At 43.9% G+C, this 18,790-nt stretch overlaps 1 protein-coding gene across 4 annotated transcripts in view; it reads left to right on the top strand.

Moving 5' to 3' along the window:
- Positions 1–17,704, top strand: part of GSK3B (glycogen synthase kinase 3 beta) — a 154,821-nt gene extending 137,117 nt beyond the window's left edge. For 3 of the 4 annotated variants that reach the window (XM_054221074.1, XM_054221099.1, XM_054221090.1), the window contains 3 exons: positions 1,862–2,048; positions 8,099–8,197; positions 15,006–17,704. In XM_054221074.1, the coding sequence (XP_054077049.1) occupies positions 1,862–2,048; positions 8,099–8,197; positions 15,006–15,073 (354 nt within the window). In that variant the 3' untranslated portion in view covers positions 15,074–17,704. The remainder of the gene's footprint in view (positions 1–1,861; positions 2,049–8,098; positions 8,198–15,005) is intronic. The other variant, XR_008469331.1, reaches the window with a different exon arrangement.
- Positions 17,705–18,790: the final 1,086 nt, after the last annotated feature.

The following is an 18,790-nucleotide window of genomic DNA, read 5'->3' as shown; positions in this document are numbered from 1 at the left end:
GCTGATACGCGAGCTGTCCTGAGGGAAAAACACAGCTAAGAGTGAAGTACTTCAGTTTCAAGCTGTGGTAGAAGCCTGTTAAAAAGTCAGTGCAAATGTAGATGAAGGAGACCTGAGTAGTTTTACCTCATTTTAAATACCAAGCGACTTCACTTCTGTGGATTTACCTCAAGACATACTCATTTGTGCTACTTACCATGAGGTTAAAAAAAAAAAGTTTGGTTTTTTTGGGGTTGTTTTTTTTTTTTTTTTATTAATTGCAGACAGTCTTAGATTTTGTTCTGGTCAGGCTGTGACTTGAGTGATACTTGCATCCACTGTGCCCTGTAATCAGCAATCTGAGCTCTGCAGAGGCAGCAGGCACGGAGCAGCTTCTGCTGCCCCTCCATGTGACCGTACGTTCACGGCACAGTGGTCAGCAGAGGTTCTCTGCCAGCAGTGTTAAGCTAAAGCTTTTCTTTTTGTCATTATAGCAAATGCAAAAACCTTTTTGGTTTGTTTTGCAATAACCTGGTATTAGAAATAAATTCTGCTCTTTCGGTACCTGTCTCTTTGACTCCCTGAATCAGGATTCCCTGCCACTCAAGTTAGTACAGCATGTACGGCACCAAACCCGGGTGCTCCTGAGCCAGCTGGCCACCAAGGGGATAAAATTTCAGTCCCAGGAGAACTTAGCGTTTGTGTTTGATTCTTATTCAAGAGAGCATATATGTCTTTGGTTTAGAATTAAGGAATGCCTGTGCAAGTTCCTCATCTGCGATTAATTAGCATGTCATGCACTGAGTTTTTGGGGTTTTTTTTTGCTCCTTGGTGCTGTGTGGCTTGGGTTCACCTGCACTAGTGCAAAAGCATTTTGGGTTAGCTCAATTTTTACTAAAAATGCTGGCATCAGAACTTAACACTTGCACCCACCCCGCTCCCTTTTCCCCAGCCTGTGTATCACCCGCAACATAGCGAGAGACAAGTGCTTGAGGAGGCCATCCAGGTCACATACATGAGTAGCTCATATTTTCCTTTTGACGTAATGAGAAAAGAGGATGGGGGTGTGATTAGTGGTGGGTAGAACCGTTGTTAGATGTTTAAAACAAAGCTGCAGTGAAGAACTTCTTTTTGTAATCACTCAAGGTAAAAATCTGTTAGGGTAAATTATTTGGTTCTCTTGACGCAATTTTCAGCTGTCCTTACCAAATGTGCAGGAATTATCCCTGTAAACTTATGGGAATGACTTGCCAGAATAAGGTCACGGAAGGAGTAACTTGCAAATCAGAGCTAGACGTTTCCTGCACCCCACCCGTGCTTTCCTTGTTGTTCTCCAAAGTTGAACAGCAGCCTCCATAGCAACAATCTGACCTGCCTGCCTGCAAAAGTCCATGTTAGTAAGACTTCATTCAATAGCCATTTAAAAAAAAAAAGAAAAAAAAAAAAAAGAACGAACCCAACCTAGAACCGTAGTGGGGCCTTATTCAATTTTTACATTCAGTGAATCCTGCTCATTTGAACCCTCTTCCCCACCTTCACCCCATATGCATGGCTGGTAGCACCTGTGTGTGTTTGTCATGATTTTTGAATGAGTTTCCCCTTCATTCTTGAAGTTGTTTTTCTGAGTGCGCTCTCATGAAGTCTCTTGCTGGCATTGCACCCTCACTCTAGTGCAAGACGTTGCAATTAACCCTTTCTCAACCCCAGGAACTGGATTTTCCCATGCTTACTGGAGGACTTTGATTAGCACAAACCACAAGTTTGTTCCAGCTTGTTGGGCAACGAGAGGTTTAATTGCTCTGACTTGCTTCTGGTCAGCAAAGAAAAGAAACATACCCAGACAACCTGTTTCTCCTTGCTTGTTTTGTTTGCTTTTTTTTAGGTCTTCCGGCCCCGCACTCCACCAGAAGCAATTGCGCTATGTAGCCGTCTGTTGGAGTACACCCCCACTGCCCGCCTGACTCCCCTGGAGGCCTGTGCGCACTCTTTCTTCGATGAACTACGGGACCCAAATGTCAAGTTACCAAATGGGCGAGAGAAACCTGCACTCTTCAATTTCACCACTCAAGGTAGCCTGTGAGCGTTGAAGGATCCCTTCTTTCGGAAGAAGCGCTGGGATAAGTGTTGGCTTTAACGCGGATCTCACTCCCTCAAAAGTAAAAAAAATCTCTGAGCCAGGACTAAGGTTATGGAGTGATTGTGTAACGAGCTGTCCGTTTCAAAAAGAAAGGAAAGGGACTTGGAGAAATGGGTTACAGGATTTTCAGGTGCCTGGTGCCTTCGATTCAAATTTAGTGCGGGGGACCAAGAGTTGTTACTGGATTGCATTAAGAAGGCTAACGTTTGCAGTTCAATGTCTGCAACCTAGCTGATGATTTTGTGTGAAATAATCACAGTCAGTGGACCATGAGAGATGAGGTTATCGTTTTGGAGATGATCCTGCTCCTTCATACCTGAAACGCCGTAGCAAGGAGTAATGCATGTTAAGTTTGGCAGGGAGGTTTGTAGTGTTGCTGCACATTTTGGTTCTGGATGTGAGATAAATACAGAGGCTGTAGTGTCCAGATTTTGTGCTGTACAGTTCATCTGGTATTACATTGACTCAGTCTTTAGAAACTGTAAAAATGATGGACAACTAACTTTTTTTATTTGAAGCTAGACTGGTATCAAATTTTAAAACCATTCATATATTATTTTTTTTCCCCCACAGAAATCGGAAATGTAAAACTGATATCCCCCCTAGAACAGTTTTGCTTGCCAAGACAGAGAATGTGAGAAGTATGGCATACAAATATGCTAGTAATTAATTTTACAGCACTTTTTTTTAAAGTGATTAGCTGCCAATTCTCACCCTTTGAGCAAGAATAGATCTGTGTGCATTTTCTGTTGAAATTTACAACACCTTTTGGCTCAGTTAGCAACAATATAATTTTTCAAACTCTTTAGTGCATGCAATGCCCATCTAGTAAAACATGAAACAGAGCCCTCTCCTTGAACATGTAGGCAAAAAGCTTTGTGTCTATACAAAGCAATAATTTTAAGCTGCCTGGAAGTAAACTTTTAACTTGCTTTGAGTGGCTCCCTTGCAGAAGGGAAATACATTGAGTGTACTAAGACATTTCTGAAGCATGAATACCTTAAACCGCTCAAGAAAATAGCTTGTGCTTCCAGGTCACTGACCTCTGTGCTGATTCCCTCATCTGTCGTTATAAATTTAGTAGTTATGTTACAGGTCCTTCCTTGTTGCAGTATTCACTAATTGTCTTTTTTTTCATACTCTAAGGCCATGGTCAGTAGCTAAGATAGTTTTGATCCCAGTATCTTAATACAGCTTCACTCATGTTCTTTTTTAATTTCTTATTAATTGTTTCTTAATTATGTGCCTATCTACTACATGAAAACAAGGATTTTAAAAGGGTTGCAAAGCTCTATAGTAAGAATTTTTTTTAAATTCTTGGGGAAAAAAACCGAATGTCTGTATTGAGAATGTTTCCCTGGTTTTCCCCCGAGGCAGTGTGGGAGCTGCTGGGTATGCTACCCTGTGCTACCCTAATGCTCAGGCAAATTTAAAGCTCCTTTTTTGCCTTCTTAAGGAGCTGATGTGCTCTCCCCTTACACAGTGACTCACGGGACTGGTGAGAGAAATCGGTTCTAGTGGAGCAATTCCCTTAAAATTCAAAAAAGCAGGTTTCTGTCATCGGCAGGTGCCAGTTTTACCATCTAAAAAGAGAATGCAGGACAGAGGCTGGTCATTAACACATTTACAAATAAGCTCTGTTGCAGGTGATCAGCCAAACTGAAAAAAAAAAAAAAAATAACCAGAGTTTTAAAAAAATAAGTAAATACATTGCTTAGCACAGTGATTTTAAGGCCTTTGTAATTATAAAAGTGCAGCAGTGAGGCTTGTGTAGTAGCAGTCCTGCTTACGACCTCAAGATACACAAGTTTTTGCTCCTCCTGTGACCACTGTGCAGTCCTCCCTTGTTAGCCAGACTGTGTAAGATCCCGTCAAATTGGCTAGTCCAGAGCCGAAATCCCAACTGGGAAATAGATCAGGTCATTGGAAATGAGATGATGACTCATGTTAAGTCATCTGTGGTAATTTAAAAAGTAATGAAAGGCTGCCTTTTGTTTTGAACAGCATTTGTTTTCAACACACAATATTAAGTTTTAGAAGTGTTTTATTTGGCTATATCCAGTTGCCTGAAACCCATGAAGTAGGAGGTAGCTGCAGAAGGCTCAAAGGCAAAGCTCTTAGAAATAACAACATAAATCTGGTTATTAATGCATTGGATTGAATTTCAGAAAGAACCTAAGCCCTAAGCGTCATACCAAGTCTGCTGATCTGGTCACTGATGCTGCTCAGATAGTCTAGGGAAAAAAAAGCAGTGAGAGTATATGGAAGATAAAGAACATGGGGAAGATAAAGATTATGATCTTTGGCTGCCAGCAGTAGTTGTGGGTCTCATAGGTGCTTACATTATTGTAGCAATGAGATCTGTCAAAGAGAGCTTTATCTGCTCATTCTTAATGTCTTGCTTGTAAGTTTCTCTAAGTATTTAAACAAATGTTGTATGCTAATTGGGGTTTGAAAAAATGAGTTTGGCCAAGGAGATGTCTCCACTGGCCACAGTTCAGTGGTTGTTAGACCTGCAAGACAGAAAGCACAGAAAGCAATTTTTCTCCTAGACCCTGAATTTTCAAACAATCTGTGAAAGGACTGCCATTTCCTAAACTTCTTGTAACATGATGGTGATTGTGCTGGGTCACAAATGTTACTGTCACTCCATGTTGGCCATTAAAAATGTAAAATTCTTCTGTGACTCTGCACTTAGGAATGGTTATTGTGCTTCTCGATGACAAATTACTTTTTTGCTAAAGCATGGTGGGGTTCGTGTTTTGTTTTTTAAATGAGCCTGGCTTGTGACCTTTAAAAAAAGATATTTTTTTTTTATATATATATATATGTATTATGTATAGTATTATTTTTTATAAATTTTTTTTTTTAGAGATGGCTATATATATATATATATGTAAAATCCCTTCATTTCTAACCAAACTGTTTCAATGTCACCAGCAGTCTTTTGTGTGACCATTTGAATGCCATCTAGTTGTTTGGGTTTTTTTAGATAGAGTATTTCTGGTCAGGGCATGTGGAGAGGAGAAGGGGAAACAGTGAAATTTGTGGTGCTTCCAGCACTCTTCTTGGTTGAGGAGAAACTGCTGGAATAACTTGTGTTACATGGAAAGTTTGTTGTTTTGACAAAGAAAACGTCATATAAGACTGATTTTTCCAGGGCATTCTGTGAGTGTTGGTATGTCAAAACTGAGGATACTGAAGAAGAGCACTGCACTGTTTCACAACACCAAGTGTATTCTTGTGTTTGGGGAATGAAGATGATCTGGTGTTCTCATAAAACTGGGCACTTTCATTCCTGCTCCTTACTGGAGATGTAAACTGACTGCAAATGGCATGGTTTGATCAGGAGAAGGCTAAAGGTGTTTCCCCAGCTGATGTGAATGGGAGTTGGGTCTCATAAATAAACTGGGATAGCTGCTCTGTTCACATCATGGTATTGAAAACTTTGACTGGATTGCCTTGATGACAATACCTTCTTGTAGCAGTATTGGTTGTAATTAACACAACCTTGAATTGCAAGTTTAATTTAGATAAGCAGGCTACAGTTCAACAGCTTGTCCGAATACTGTATTGAAAATCACTGAGAACAGAGGTTCTCAGTACTTTGTAGACTGCAGATACCACAGGTCAAGCTTTTTCCTCAGTATTGACATGTCTCATCCTTACAGACAGGATAGCTGCAAAAATACGGTAGAACAAAAATGCAAACAAGTTCTCAAGCAAAGCTGTTGTAAAACTTCAGCCAAAAGAGTTCAATTTGGTTATTTCTTGCCTGAATTGACCTGCTCCTCTAAGTGAAGCGTCAAGACAATTCAGAGCATGCTGAATTTAAGAAACTTCATACCAAGAAAGATAATGTGAGAAGATGGGAACAAGATCAGTCTTGTTGTGCAAGTTCTTTAAGGTAGCTTCAGAGAAATGGTTGCACTTGCCTCTAAAAAACCAAAACCCAGTATACTTGCCATAATTGGTGCTGTGAAAAGAGGTGTTCTGACAGCATTAGATGAATGTATGGGAGGAATGAGAATGGGGTCGTCGTGCTGCTACGACAGTGTCATTCTGTGGGATCAGCTGGTTCTTTGGCTACAGGGATGTATGGCTGCATCCTCGAGGCACCGCTTAGCACCAGAAGGTGACAAATGTCGTTTGGTTTCCTTGAGGTTTTAGCTCTGCTTTTGTTCGGGTCATAACCCTGTGTTGCTGCCAGTGATGAGCAGAAAATAATGTGGGGATGATAGAAACTTTCAAAAGAGCAAGGTAAACGTCAGATTCCCAGTAAAACAGATATGAGAAATAGCATTGGAAAAATTACTGAAGAAGCAACATTTTCAGCACAGAGTAGCCAATACCCAAGCTAGTATTAAAGTATAGGTTTATCACTGGTGTTCACCTTTGACACTTGAGGATTCATGTTTCTTCAGTTTATCTTCCCATTTAAAATGGAGACTTATGAATGCTGAATTATATTATGAATATATGAATTCTGAATTATTCCCACATTAATTTGAAGATTAGTATTTGCACAAATGCTGTGAGTATTGAGGCTTTCTAGAAGGACTAGCTAGGTCTGCTTAGACCCGCATGGAGCGTTACAGGATAGATTGGATGGATGTGTTGCAGGTAATGGGGCAGCTTCTGTTTGGTTCTAGACTGGAGCTTGTGTTCGTAAGTGCTGAAAGGCAGTCTCAAAATGTGTAGTAATAAGAGGCTTGTAAGCAGGTGAGAGTCTTCTGCATCTTTCCCTCCCAGCAGCAAAGAAACTTAATGTAGCTTAATGGAGGAAAAAAAAAATGCCAAGTAGATTACTGATCCCTTTAGGCCCTAAGTTTAAAACTTGCATTAAAGAAAAGCAATAGGCTCTTCAAAATAAGCCCAAATAATTTACGACTGTGTACAAAACTACCTTACTGAACCCATGGCGTGATTTGGACTGGTTTCTGTACAGGAGGTCTTATGTAAAAAGCTCTCTATTCTCATTTTTCCTCCAGATGACCTCCTGGAGCACCAAAAGTCATCAGTCTCCTTCTGTGAGGTGACTGTTCACATCCTTTTCACCGGATGTTGCTTTCTCGAGAGACAGTCAGTCACTCCTGTTTCTGAAACAAACAGGACCTGTCTTGTCTCGGCTCAGTCCCACCTTCTGTGAGGCACTAGATTTTCTTGATAGGGTGCCAGAAGACTGTCATTTGTTAGCAATGTATTGCCCTTAATCCTCCCACAGTTGTGGCTGTAAGGTGACTATTTCTCATTCTGATACACATCGAAGCTACGTGAGATTTGGAGCCTAAAAGACATGACTGTTTTTTCCTTGGTTAATGTCTTCAGAAAGAATGGTTGCATCATTTTGTTGCCCATTTAAATTGCCCAGGAGACCAGTTCCCTTTGCCTTTCCCTGTGCTTTTAAAGGAGATGTCACCTCTTCTTGGCCTCGCTCAAGGAGATTGCTGTGAGAGATTGGTCTTGGGCTCCTGGGTCCTTGAGAAAGTGATGCTTGAATGAGCCAAAGAAGTGAATCCCTGAAGCTCTTGGAGCAACTGTGGCAGCTGCTTGCTTGCTGAGCCAGTGCCCAAAGCAGCATCCCTGCTATCAGCCTTCTCCTTGAGACTGATTGCAAATGAGTTTGCAAAGGGAATCCTTCCAGTGCTCAGAAGGATACATCGTTATCAGGCCGTTGATAAGGAACAGGCATGGCTGGTTCTTTGCTAACTCTCCCAAGTTGCTGCCTTTCTCTAGGAGGTGATTCCTTTGGACCACTACTTGTAGTTTTGACAGTCTTGCTCTGGAGACTGCCTAGCCGAATATGGCTGTAGTTTCCTCTCGCTGGTTGGCAAAGAAGAAAATGTAACATGACCTTTGGCTGTAAGGGCATGTGTTTCACCCGAGGTTGCTGTTACGGGGGGTAAACCCAAGGAGCTGAACCTGCATGTGGGGCTCTTTGTGGACGATGAGCTAACTCTGTTTGTTCCACCTCCCCTCCAGAACTGTCAAGTAACCCATCTCTGGCTTCGATCCTCATCCCTGCTCATGCCCGGAACCAAGCAGCTGCTTCAACCCCTACAAACGCTACAGCGGCCTCAGGTGAGAACATGCGCCTGCCTGCCTCCCTCCCCACCCTCGCTCCCCCTGCCCAGGCACCTTCCCTCCGCTGGGGTCCGTGTGCCACCTTGGCCCTCAGGGTGAATGGGGAGGAAGGGTTGCTTGGTCATTACCTGAAACTTGCTGGTTTCAGGTCATTTGGGTGGTCATCTGGGTGCTAGCTGCGGTCACCAATCCAAATCCTCACCCAGGGCACTTAGACTCCACATTTGAATGTTTACTTTGTTGATCCCTCTTGCTCAGACTTCCTCTATTAAAAAAGTCATTGCCTCCTCTGGTTTTTAGCAGGCCTTTTTTTGCAGAGATTGCTTTGCACCTAATTTCTGAGCTCTCAGAAAGTCTGAAATTAAAGCTGACTTGGGAGCATGAGTTTGTGATGCCTAGGAAGAGAAGAAACAGCTACCTTCAGTACGCATGGCCTCCGTGGAACGTGGCTGGAGAGGATTTTTCCCCAAAGGCAATAGCACTTAAAAGTCTGGTTGGGGAGTTCAGACAGTGTGCTCACTGCCTCATCTAAGTAGTTGCAGTTGCTTCGTACTGAGTTCGCTTGTTGTCATCTTCAGGCACGAGGCAGATGCTTTTGGGTTTTGGCCAGCACTGAGTGCATTTCTTTTTTTGCCTCTCTCGCGCTCTCTCAAGCTTCTGTCAGAAACCTTTTAAAAGCTTGCTGTTGGCCCGTAGCCACTCCATATTGTATTCTGTTTCCAGTGAAAGCTTAAAAGCTGGGTAATATCAGTTGGGCGACTCCCAGAGAAAATCCTAGGCGTGGCAGAGGTGATTCAGTACATGGCACTCCTCCTCTGAGTCAGCCCTGAGTCAGCACAGCGGCCAGCTGTGTCGGGGCTTGGGCAACCAAAGGCAGGCTGCAGAATGGGTGTGCTTCCATACATGTCCTGCATGCACGTCAGTCCCATTTGACAAAGGGCTGTGACCGCCTTTTGAGGTGCAGGGCACTTGCTCAGTGTAATATAGCTGATAAGGAGAAGCCCTAATTAAAAAAGTATTCTTGAAACATGCAGGAAAGCGTTTGCAGGTCGATGTGCCTGACAGTTACCTGATATCAAATGCTCTTGGTCCAGCCAGTGCTGTATAGAAAACATTTTCATACTGCAGGACAGACAGATGTACCCAGGTTTGAAAGATGAGGCTTCTCTTGGAAAATGTAGTAGCAGTAGATAAAAGCTACAGCCTGTACAATTGAAGTGCTCTGAACTTAGGAGAAAACAAAATTGCTGTTTTCAAATTTAGTGTGTTTGTTTCATACACTTGGCAGTATGTTTTGCAAATAGTCATGTTCTCTGATTCCCTCTTATGTGCATCTGTTGCTCAACAATGAGTGAGGGAAAAAAAGCAGATAAAAAATTATTTTAAGCCCTTCTGAAAAATAGTTTCACTTAATGGCCCTTTCATGCCTTTTAAGGAGTTCTCTTTGCCAAGATACAAGTCTTGAGGAATTAATGGGATTAAGAAATCTGTTTTCACCTAGCACTTTACAAGAGTTCATGCTGGGGGGGAAAGGAGGGGGAATGCATTACGCTGAGTCCTAAATGTGAAGTATACTAAAAGAAAAAACAAAACCAACCCACCTTACTGATGTCAACGTTTTTAAACCTCCTGTTTGCAAGCACTGCACTGAGTTGGGATAGGACCTTGTATTCATAGCTCAAAAACGAAAAAATCATCCTTGTAGCTTGAAAAGAAACTGTGAAATTAAGTTCAGTATTGGGCAACACGCAGCTTTGGGTTTCTGCAGCACAGCTGGCTTGTAGTTTCTTACTTAAATGGGGTTCTCACAGCAGGCAGGGGGAATGTCATCGGAGCTGTGATTTTTAGGATTAGGTCCTGTATGAGGTTATGTTAATCTGCTGTGCTTTGCATGCTGACGCTACGGTTAGCAAGAGGTTTTCGTAGAAGAGGTCCCTTCTTTCCCTGTGCCCCCTGCACATCCCAGATAAGTGAATTTCTAGTTCTTCGTTAACTGCTAAAGCTGCATGGGAGCAACTCTCCCACCTAACCCAGGGCACCCAATAGGCAGGGGGCTTTTCTGCAAAATGTTTGCTCATGTGACTAAGCTGTACAAGTCCGGAAATTACTTTTTTGACTCATGATGATGCTACAAAACGTGGGTCTCAAGGCAATTCACAGGGCAAAGCAAGATATATGTAACTGTAATCCATATTATTAGTGTGTAACTCCTGTCTCCCTCTAGCAAGCAGAACTGATACTGAGGTTCAAGTGTCCGCTGTTGTGTCCGGCGTAGTTGCCTGCTCTGTAAGCTTGAGGCACGGGTGCACATACATGGAAATGCGGTGAACTAACTCATCACTGCGGATAATCCAGCTGGGCTGCTCTTACCTGCTTGCAGACAGTTACTCCATTTTCATAGCTGTCATGTTGGTATGCAGCCATGTCAGAATCTCAGCTTTTTGACAAGGTGTAAAGCAGGGCTTTCTGTCATGCACCAAGGCAGGGTCATAGTTAGAGAATAACTAGAAAAATGGGATTTTTTTTTTTTTTTGTCCGAAGTCTAGCAAAGTGGTGTTTGACAGGAGGCTTGGCAGTGGTATGGTGTTGAGAGTTGGAAAGATTGGCTTTTCAACATACCACGTTAACAATGCAGGTTTCATCAAGCCAGGAATACTAGCCCTCGCGCTAACCAATGAGACAAATGTGCATTTTTTAAAAGTTATCCAAAATGAGTGATTCTTGTTCCTGATAGATTCACAGCAGTGATTTTAACAGCTCAATGCAACAGTAATCCTGGAATCATGATCTTAAATGCAGGGGAATTATTGTAGGTAGTTTTTGAGTGTTAAAAAAATGTGTTTGTAAATTTCCTCTTTTCTTGAGGCATCAAGCTGGACTCACTGTACCAGGGGAACCTGGCTTTGCAATGGCAGTGTGAAGCCTTGCTGCACCAGCATTAGTAAATTCACCTAAACATTTATGAGAAATTCTCTGTGACATTAGTGGCATGTCTAAAGCAAATTGGAGGAAAAGGGAGATGGGAGTTACTGGCCCCTGCTTGAAACAGTGTGCGAGCTTTCTGTGAATTATGCTGGCCGTTGATTAAAAATGCCAGTGCAGCTTTATTCACGTGGATGCTGACTTGATCTAGCTGGAGGAGGAGGAGCATGCACACCCAGCTGAAAGCATATCTGCTTGTGTGACTACATGTATTTCTTCCTGGATCAGCCAGCAGCAGTAGTTACCTCTCTGTTAGTCAGCATTAAGATGGGAAGAGCATAATTGCCATCTGCAGGGGAGCTGTGCCAGCAGGGATGCTGGGGTCATCGTCTTCGGCATCCTGCTGTGTTGATCCCGTGTAATCCCAAATGCGATGGTGTGCCTGAACTTTCAGCAACGAAACAGATTAGAGCTGGTGTTACCTGCCAATGTGTGGCATTTGAAAAAGCCCACGGTGCTCCATAAAATAAGATTTAGTGCATGTACAGTATTCCTATTGAAGGAATTCTGGAAAACTTGAATTTCTTAACCAGGAGAAGAGGCGCAAGCAATTTGCTCAGGCTTCTGCAAGCTCAGCACAGGGACGAGTCCGTGACAGTTAGAGGAGTAAAACTGGCATGTTTCAGGCTCACCAGTTTTGCTCTGAGCCCTGGATTTCTACATCCGTAGGCAGGCACAATAGGAAAACCAGACTTCTCTCCTCCTTCCACTTGTCTCCTCCACTGTTCCTGTGAGGACTTCCAGGCTGGTGGTAGTTTAGTTTCTGTATCTTTGCAGATGAGCAGCACAGCCTCTCAGCATTACAAATCCAACCAACTAATGCTGTCATTAGTGCTAACGGGTTTCTCAGACTGAGTTGGCGTCTCTGTCTTTCTCTGAACTGTAGCCCTGTCTTTCCTTTCCGGGAGGTTTCTAAGGGGTGTCGCGTACCCTCCAAGAAAGCCGAGGCATTCCTCAGAGGGAAAAGCTGAATTGGAGGAGGTGCTCTACATTGTTGAGAGATACTTTTGCCCTCTTTTTGGAAGAAGTTTCAGAAGCGGCTGACACTTAAGCCCTGATGTGGTTTCTTTGCCCACACAGGCAGAGGTGTCAGGTGGGTAGTTGAAGACAAAGAGGCCACCCTGACCTCAGGCCGCTGTCTGTGATGTGGTCATCTGTCCCAAACCAGAAAGCTGCACATCAGCTCCTGGCTTAGTTTCCCAGCAGGGCTTCCACAGCGGCACAGGCCACTGCTTTGCAAAGCAGATGTTTTGACTACATTGCTGAAAACTTAAGATTTTCTTCTCTTACGCCCAAGTACTGATTTCTCATGGTGAGGAGGAGTAATGATGTAAGTGAATGCCCAGATCCCCTCATGCTCCAGTTGTGCTCCTTTTCTGGCGCTTCAGCAAAGAGATGCTGGAACCAAGCCCCTTATTGTTCCCCAAATTTCTTGTCCATGCAAAGTCAAAGAACAAGGTGCAATGTCAAAATACTGCATTTTCTTGCAGGTTTGAAGCCAGTACAGCCTTAAGCAGGCTCTGCGCTCTCTCCCAGCCTGGGTACACTTCCGTAGATTGTTCTGAAAAGCCCCATGTAAAAGGTCTTGGGCTGCATCACCTGATTTATTTTCTGACATGTGCCGCATATATTTCTTAGGAACTCACCCATTAGAGTGATGATAGAAAAGGAGCATATGTTACATATGTTACATGAAATAGCTCCATCCCCTCTTCTTTCTTTATCTCTGCTCAGTAGCAATGTAATGATAACAGTTTCAGCCTCTGCTGTCTTCAGGAAAAGGAGATCAAAAGGCACATTTCATTTCAGCAAATGAAATACAAGGACTTTCTGTACACCTACAGAGGAATCCTCTGCCAACAGTACAGACTCCAGCTGGACTGCTTGCATCAGGGACAGCAGATGTTGCATTAGCTGGAGTTATCCGTACCTGAAAATTAATCTAAAACAGGCACAGTGAGAGTCACTTTTGATTTCTGTCGCCATTGCTGGTCTGCATGCATGTGGCATTTGGGTAATTTTCCACGTAGGAGGGCGTTTCTTGCATGCCAGGCTTGCTTTCCAAATAACATCGGTACTGTCATCATGCTGCCGTGGTGCTTTTGCTGCATGAGCTTTTTTTTTATCATGGTGGCCCTTCCTTTGTGAGGAAGGGGTTTCGATTAATTTGGGGTGAGAGGAAAGGGAATGGGAGACTCCCCGAGCAGTAGTCTGGCATCCTCTGCCCACAGGAGGATTTCCCTTCCTTCCCACATGCTCCTCGCAGCATTTCCTTTTCAAATAAGCATCATGCTCTCTTCCCACTTGTCTCTTGTATTCCTGGATGCTGCTGTTGTTTGATTTCCTATTTTTGTTGCTGCTGTCTATGTAGGTTACTTAATTTGTCGCTCAGCGAGTGCTGCCCATCTCTAGGCTCTCATTCATTTCGTTGCCTTTGCTCATGGCTGCACTTCTAACTGGGGTCAGGTCCATGTGGAGGAGAAGGGTTTCGTTAACAGGTGACTGTAGAGCATTGCCTGGCTGCGTTTCCTCACGAGCTCTCCTGTGCTGGAGAAGTGTTCCTGCACCCCCACTGCCCCCCCAGTTGTATTTTGTCACGTCTATTATTTATGCTAGTCATACTGTCCTTCAGTCAGAGGTCAGCAAATCTGTTCTTTCTTTTTATAAACCCTTTTCCCCATGTCTTTCGAATGCACTCTTTGCCCAGTCTGCCCTCTTCTGTATTGAGGTAATAACTGGTTTTTTTTCCCTGTTACAATATTGATAGCTTTGCAGTTAACCTTACTTAAGTGGGAGAAATGCACAACGGTCTTTTGTAGAAAATGTCACTTAATATCTTTTTCCCATCCTGTATTTATTGTGTTGAGTATTTTATGCGTTTAACCATTCATCCACTTTCCTTTTCATGACCGTCCTAATTAGATTCTTCATAGGATGGTTCCAGATGAAGTCGCTGCTTTTTTTCCCCTACCAACTCCTCTAATACTAAGAACAATATTTTTTAGAGAAAACACCTGATGCATGTGGCCTACGAGATCACAGTTACAGTGTATTTCCTTTTGGTATTTCTTTACAAACTTTGTGTTTTCTTGGAATGTACTTTGACACGTGCCCACGATGCTGTGAGTGGTGTCCCTCCCAGAGAAGAGAAGGTGTTGGAGGCCATTTCCTGCAGAGACCCCATCCCCTGACAATGTCATATGCTTGTGTAAACCTCGGTACTGGCTTCAGGCCTTGATGTTAATCTGCTTCAGCAGTTCAGGGGGCGGCAGATCCAACTTTGGTTGAGCAACACAGAATAAAGCAGCAGACTTGAAAGACGTTTTCTGAGGCAACAAGTGCATGAATTACACACGAACACACAAGCTGTTTCTGCCAGGGAAGCAGGCTCCTCGCATTCATTGTCTGCGCTCATTCAGACAATTAACAGACGCCTTTGTTACAAGCAGGCCAAACAATACAGGAACTTCAGCACCAACGTGGAACCTTGTGGTGGCCACGGGTACTTGATGCGTTAGCTTTGGCCATGCTGGTCTGCCTCCTCTTGCGATTAGAGCTACTGGGATATAACGTGGGCAGCTTATCGCTGCCTTTGTCCTGCTGACAGGCCCATCTCCCCACCCTCTCCCCAGACCAAACCGTTCCGTCCACACTCCCTGAAGTCAGGAGAGCAGAGCTTCCCGGCCGAACGGCACCTCGGTGGGAGTTGTGGGTTTCCCTGTGTGGGGAATGTCGTAGCTATTGTTCCAAATGTTGTCTGTATTTTGGAGGTAATACTGGTTGTTTTTTTTTCTCTTCCCTTCCTCTCGCCTCTCATTTGCAGATGTTAACGCAGGAGAACGAGTTCAGACCAATAGTGTAGCTACAGCATCAGCCTCCAACTCCACCTGAACCGGTACCAAGCAGCCAGCTGCACAGAAAAAATCACCAGTAATTTGAGTCTTGCTCAGCAACACTGGTCACATTTGGAAAGAAAATTAAAAAGAGGAAAAAAAAAAAAAAAAAACAACCAACAAACCAACCAACCTGTTCATTTTAGTGTTCAATTTTTTATTATTATTGTTGTTCTTATTTAACCTTGTAAAATATCTATAAATACAAACCAGTTTCATTGTATTCTCACTCTGCAGGGTGTCCGGGGCAGGGGACTAGGTGGGGGGAGGAGGGAAAGCGGAGCAATACAACACACCAATGTCTCTCCCCTCGACAATCTCTTCATGTTGGAAGTTTGCTGTTGTGTACTTCAGAACCAGGACTCTTGCCTCATGCCCCCTCCCACAACAGAAAGAAGGAAAAAAAAAAAAAAAACCCGAAACAAAACAAAATAACCCCCAAACCTCATTCTCTGCTGAAGTTCTTTTTTTTAACCTCTTTTTTTATTTTCTTTTTAAGTGAAGTTTCGGACTTTTGATGTAGTGCACAGCTTGAATTTGGTCGGGAGCTTAGCAGGGGTCATTCAACAGAGCTCAGCGTTTCTTGTCAGCGAATCCATATCCCGGGTTGTCTGAAGAACTGCCCCGGCTCGGTGTGGGGAGCAGGCGACGTGGTAGGAAAAATAGGTTGCCGTGGGGTTGGGGTTGGGGGGGGGGAGGGTTTGCCGTGTGTCTAAGGCTTGAACCGCTAGTGGAAGCCTTTCGTTGTAAAAATCAGTGCTAGCGATGAAGAAACCTGCAGCTTCGTTACGGGAAAAGTCTTACCCACGTGGGTTATATATAATATAATACACACACATGCACCAACGCAAGCCGTTAGCTTTACCGCAGCGGCTCCTTTGCCCGGCCGGAGCTGCTGCCCCCCCGGCGCAGGGCAGAAGGGCCGGCGGGGGCGGGCGGTCAGCTCCATCTTCAGCAGAGAAGAGCGGACGAACAAAATCCTCGGAAGAGGCGGGGGCCCGGCCGGGGACGTTAAGGGACTTTTTGGAAAGTGGCCACTGTGAAAGCTTTTTTGGGGTTTTTTGGTTTGTTTTTTTTTTTTTTTTGCCCCCACCCCCAGGCTCTCGATTTGAACAGGCTTCCCTTTCCCAAGGTGCGTATAGGAAAAGGACACCAGGGTTGATAATGTGAACTGTAACAGTCTACTGGTTTCTTTTGTAATTTTTTTTTTTTTTAACTGCAGTTTTAACTTGCAGGATGCCACATTCTCTGATAGTTCTGATTTTAAATCCACAGCTAGAATCTGTATTTAATTTCATCTTTTTTAACCTCTTGCTTTTTTTTTTGATCTCTATTTATTGATGCGTGTTGCCACGTCGCCATTATGTTTTTACATTGGTAGAATATTAATAAAATACACATCCGAGTGCTCTCGACAGTAATTTGTACCTGCTGACTTGTAGGAAAGCTGGCTATATATGAGTGTGTGTGTATATATATTATATAAATATATACATGTATACATAGATACAATACTGCTTTTTTTTATTTTGTCTACGATCTCGAAACAGTCTGACTGAAGCGTGAGGTGAATGCTTGTTCAAGTCCATCTGTTCAGGGTCCGGGTTTCCTCCCTGCGACGGCGCGTGGTGCGAGCACATCCACGTCTCTCTTCCTGAAGTCAAAGCAATATTCCTCGGGAAAGGGTCAGGTGAGCGGCCGGACGCAGCCGCGGCGGAGAAACGAGACTTTTTTTTGGAGACCTGATCTTGTCGTAGGCTTGCGGTTGGTGTCCGCTGGGGCCTTATCCTCCTTCAGAGAAACTGTAGTCGCTCTTTGGTGCTTATCGAGCTGTTTTTCGACCTGCGGATCTCTTAAGGCAAGCGGTCGCTTTTCGGGAACGCGGGGACCCTCACGTGACCCGGGGTAGCCGGCAGTAGTGGCTTCGGCAAGCTCGGCCGCTGCAGGGGCGGCAGGGGTTTTGCTCACGAGCTCAGCGCGTTTACTCTTGTACCTTTTATGTTGTTGACGTGGGATTTTTTTATTTTTTTTTTAAATTTTTTTTGGAAACTGTCTGTTAGCAGCCCCAGAGGTGATAGAAGCCCTGCCCTCTCCCTCCTGCCTGACACACGGGGCGGGTTTCGGGGAGGCAGGAGCTGTTTCAAGAGGTGAGTGACCACCTACCGTGAAACCGATAAACCCTCGTGTTGTACCCCTCAGCGATTTGCTGTCGGGCACGCACTTAAAACAAGCAAAAAAAAAAAAAAAAAAAACCCAACCCACGGCTTTAAAGCTTTTAGCTGTCATTAAATTCTGGCTGGCTGCAAAGGAAAGCACACCCACGTTTAGAAACGGAAGGCTTTCCGAATCCTTACGCGCAACTTAATAGGAAGGGCTGAAGAGCACGGTAAAGCGAGAGCTCGCCCAGTGGGTGTCCCGCCAGGTAAGTGGAGGGGCTTGGTTTGACCCAGCGACCCAAATAGTCACAGGAGACTCAAAATTAAGTAGGGCAGCGGCAGGGTATGGATCTGCTGTAGAGGCCAGACTGCTGAAGCGTTGGCCGCAGACGCTGTTATTCGGAGGCAGTAAATTACTGAGTCTTTAAAAAAAAAAAAAAAAAAAAAGGAGTAATAAAAATAATGAAGAAAAATTGCTGCTTGTGCCAGAAATGTGGCTTTTCTTCTTTTTTGTTTTATCTTTTCACTTAGGACTGGCGGAGGGGGAGTTAAGAGCTTTTCTCTCTGGTTTTGTGACTGTGCCGGCGTCTGTGTGTGTCTCGTGTGTGTGTGTGTGTGGTGTGTGTGTGTGTGTTAGGCTGGGGGGAGGGTCGGGGGCACCCCTCTGGTTTGATTTCTTTCTTCTTTTTTTCTTTTTTCTTTTTTTTTTTTTTTTTTTTTTTCCAAGGATCATGCCAGGATCACACGCTCTTTTATACAAGTTAGATCCAGGTCTTTGAATAACCTTTTTTGTAAATAAGAAAAAGAAAAAAAAAAAAAACCACAAAAAAAACCAACAACAACAAAAAAAAAAAAACCACAACAAAGCTCCTCACCAAATTCAAGCTTGTACATTATTATTTTTGGTTGTTTTTGAATTTTGAGTTTTATTGTTTTGTATGTAAATATGTGGACCCAGGAACTGTTATTAATGAGCAAAAAGTTACCGTTCAGGGCAGTGATTCTGTTTAATAATCAGACAAAATGTAGACGAGCTTTTTAAAGCCATATAGTTTTAACTCTGTACAGTAGGTACCGGCCTGTATTATTGTAACAATAACTCTAGCGATGTATAGTGTATCTATATAGTTTGGAGTGCCTTCGCTTCCATGATTTTTTGAATTTTATTTCCCCCCCCCCTTTTTTTTTTTGTTTCCCCCCTCCCCCTCCTTTATTAATGACGTCTCCCACCCCGAACCCGCATCTTTGCTTCCCCCCCACCCCCCGCTTTCTAACTCTTTGAGTGCTGTAAGGTTTTGGTGATACCCTGATCAGTAGCGGAACGAAAGGAAACCGTCTCCACCGTCATCCATTTCATCGGAGCCGCCCCTGGCTTTGTTCTTGGACGTCTCCAAGTTGCCCACCCTGCCCTCTTCCTCCTCGCTAGCAGCGACCGGTTTCGTTGGGACACTTGCCCTAGCAGCTCATTTAGACTTTGCTCGTCTCTTTTCCCCCCCACACGCCACCACCGCCATCCTGTCCCCAGAAATCATCAGGGCGGCAGCGCCTTCGGCCTTTCC

The sequence above is a fragment of the Rissa tridactyla genome, chromosome 1 (assembly GCF_028500815.1).
Source record: "Rissa tridactyla isolate bRisTri1 chromosome 1, bRisTri1.patW.cur.20221130, whole genome shotgun sequence".
NCBI classification, from domain to species: Eukaryota; Metazoa; Chordata; class Aves; order Charadriiformes; family Laridae; genus Rissa; species Rissa tridactyla.
The sequence above is the reverse complement of the archived record's forward strand: the minus strand, read 5'-3'. Positions and strand labels throughout refer to the sequence as shown.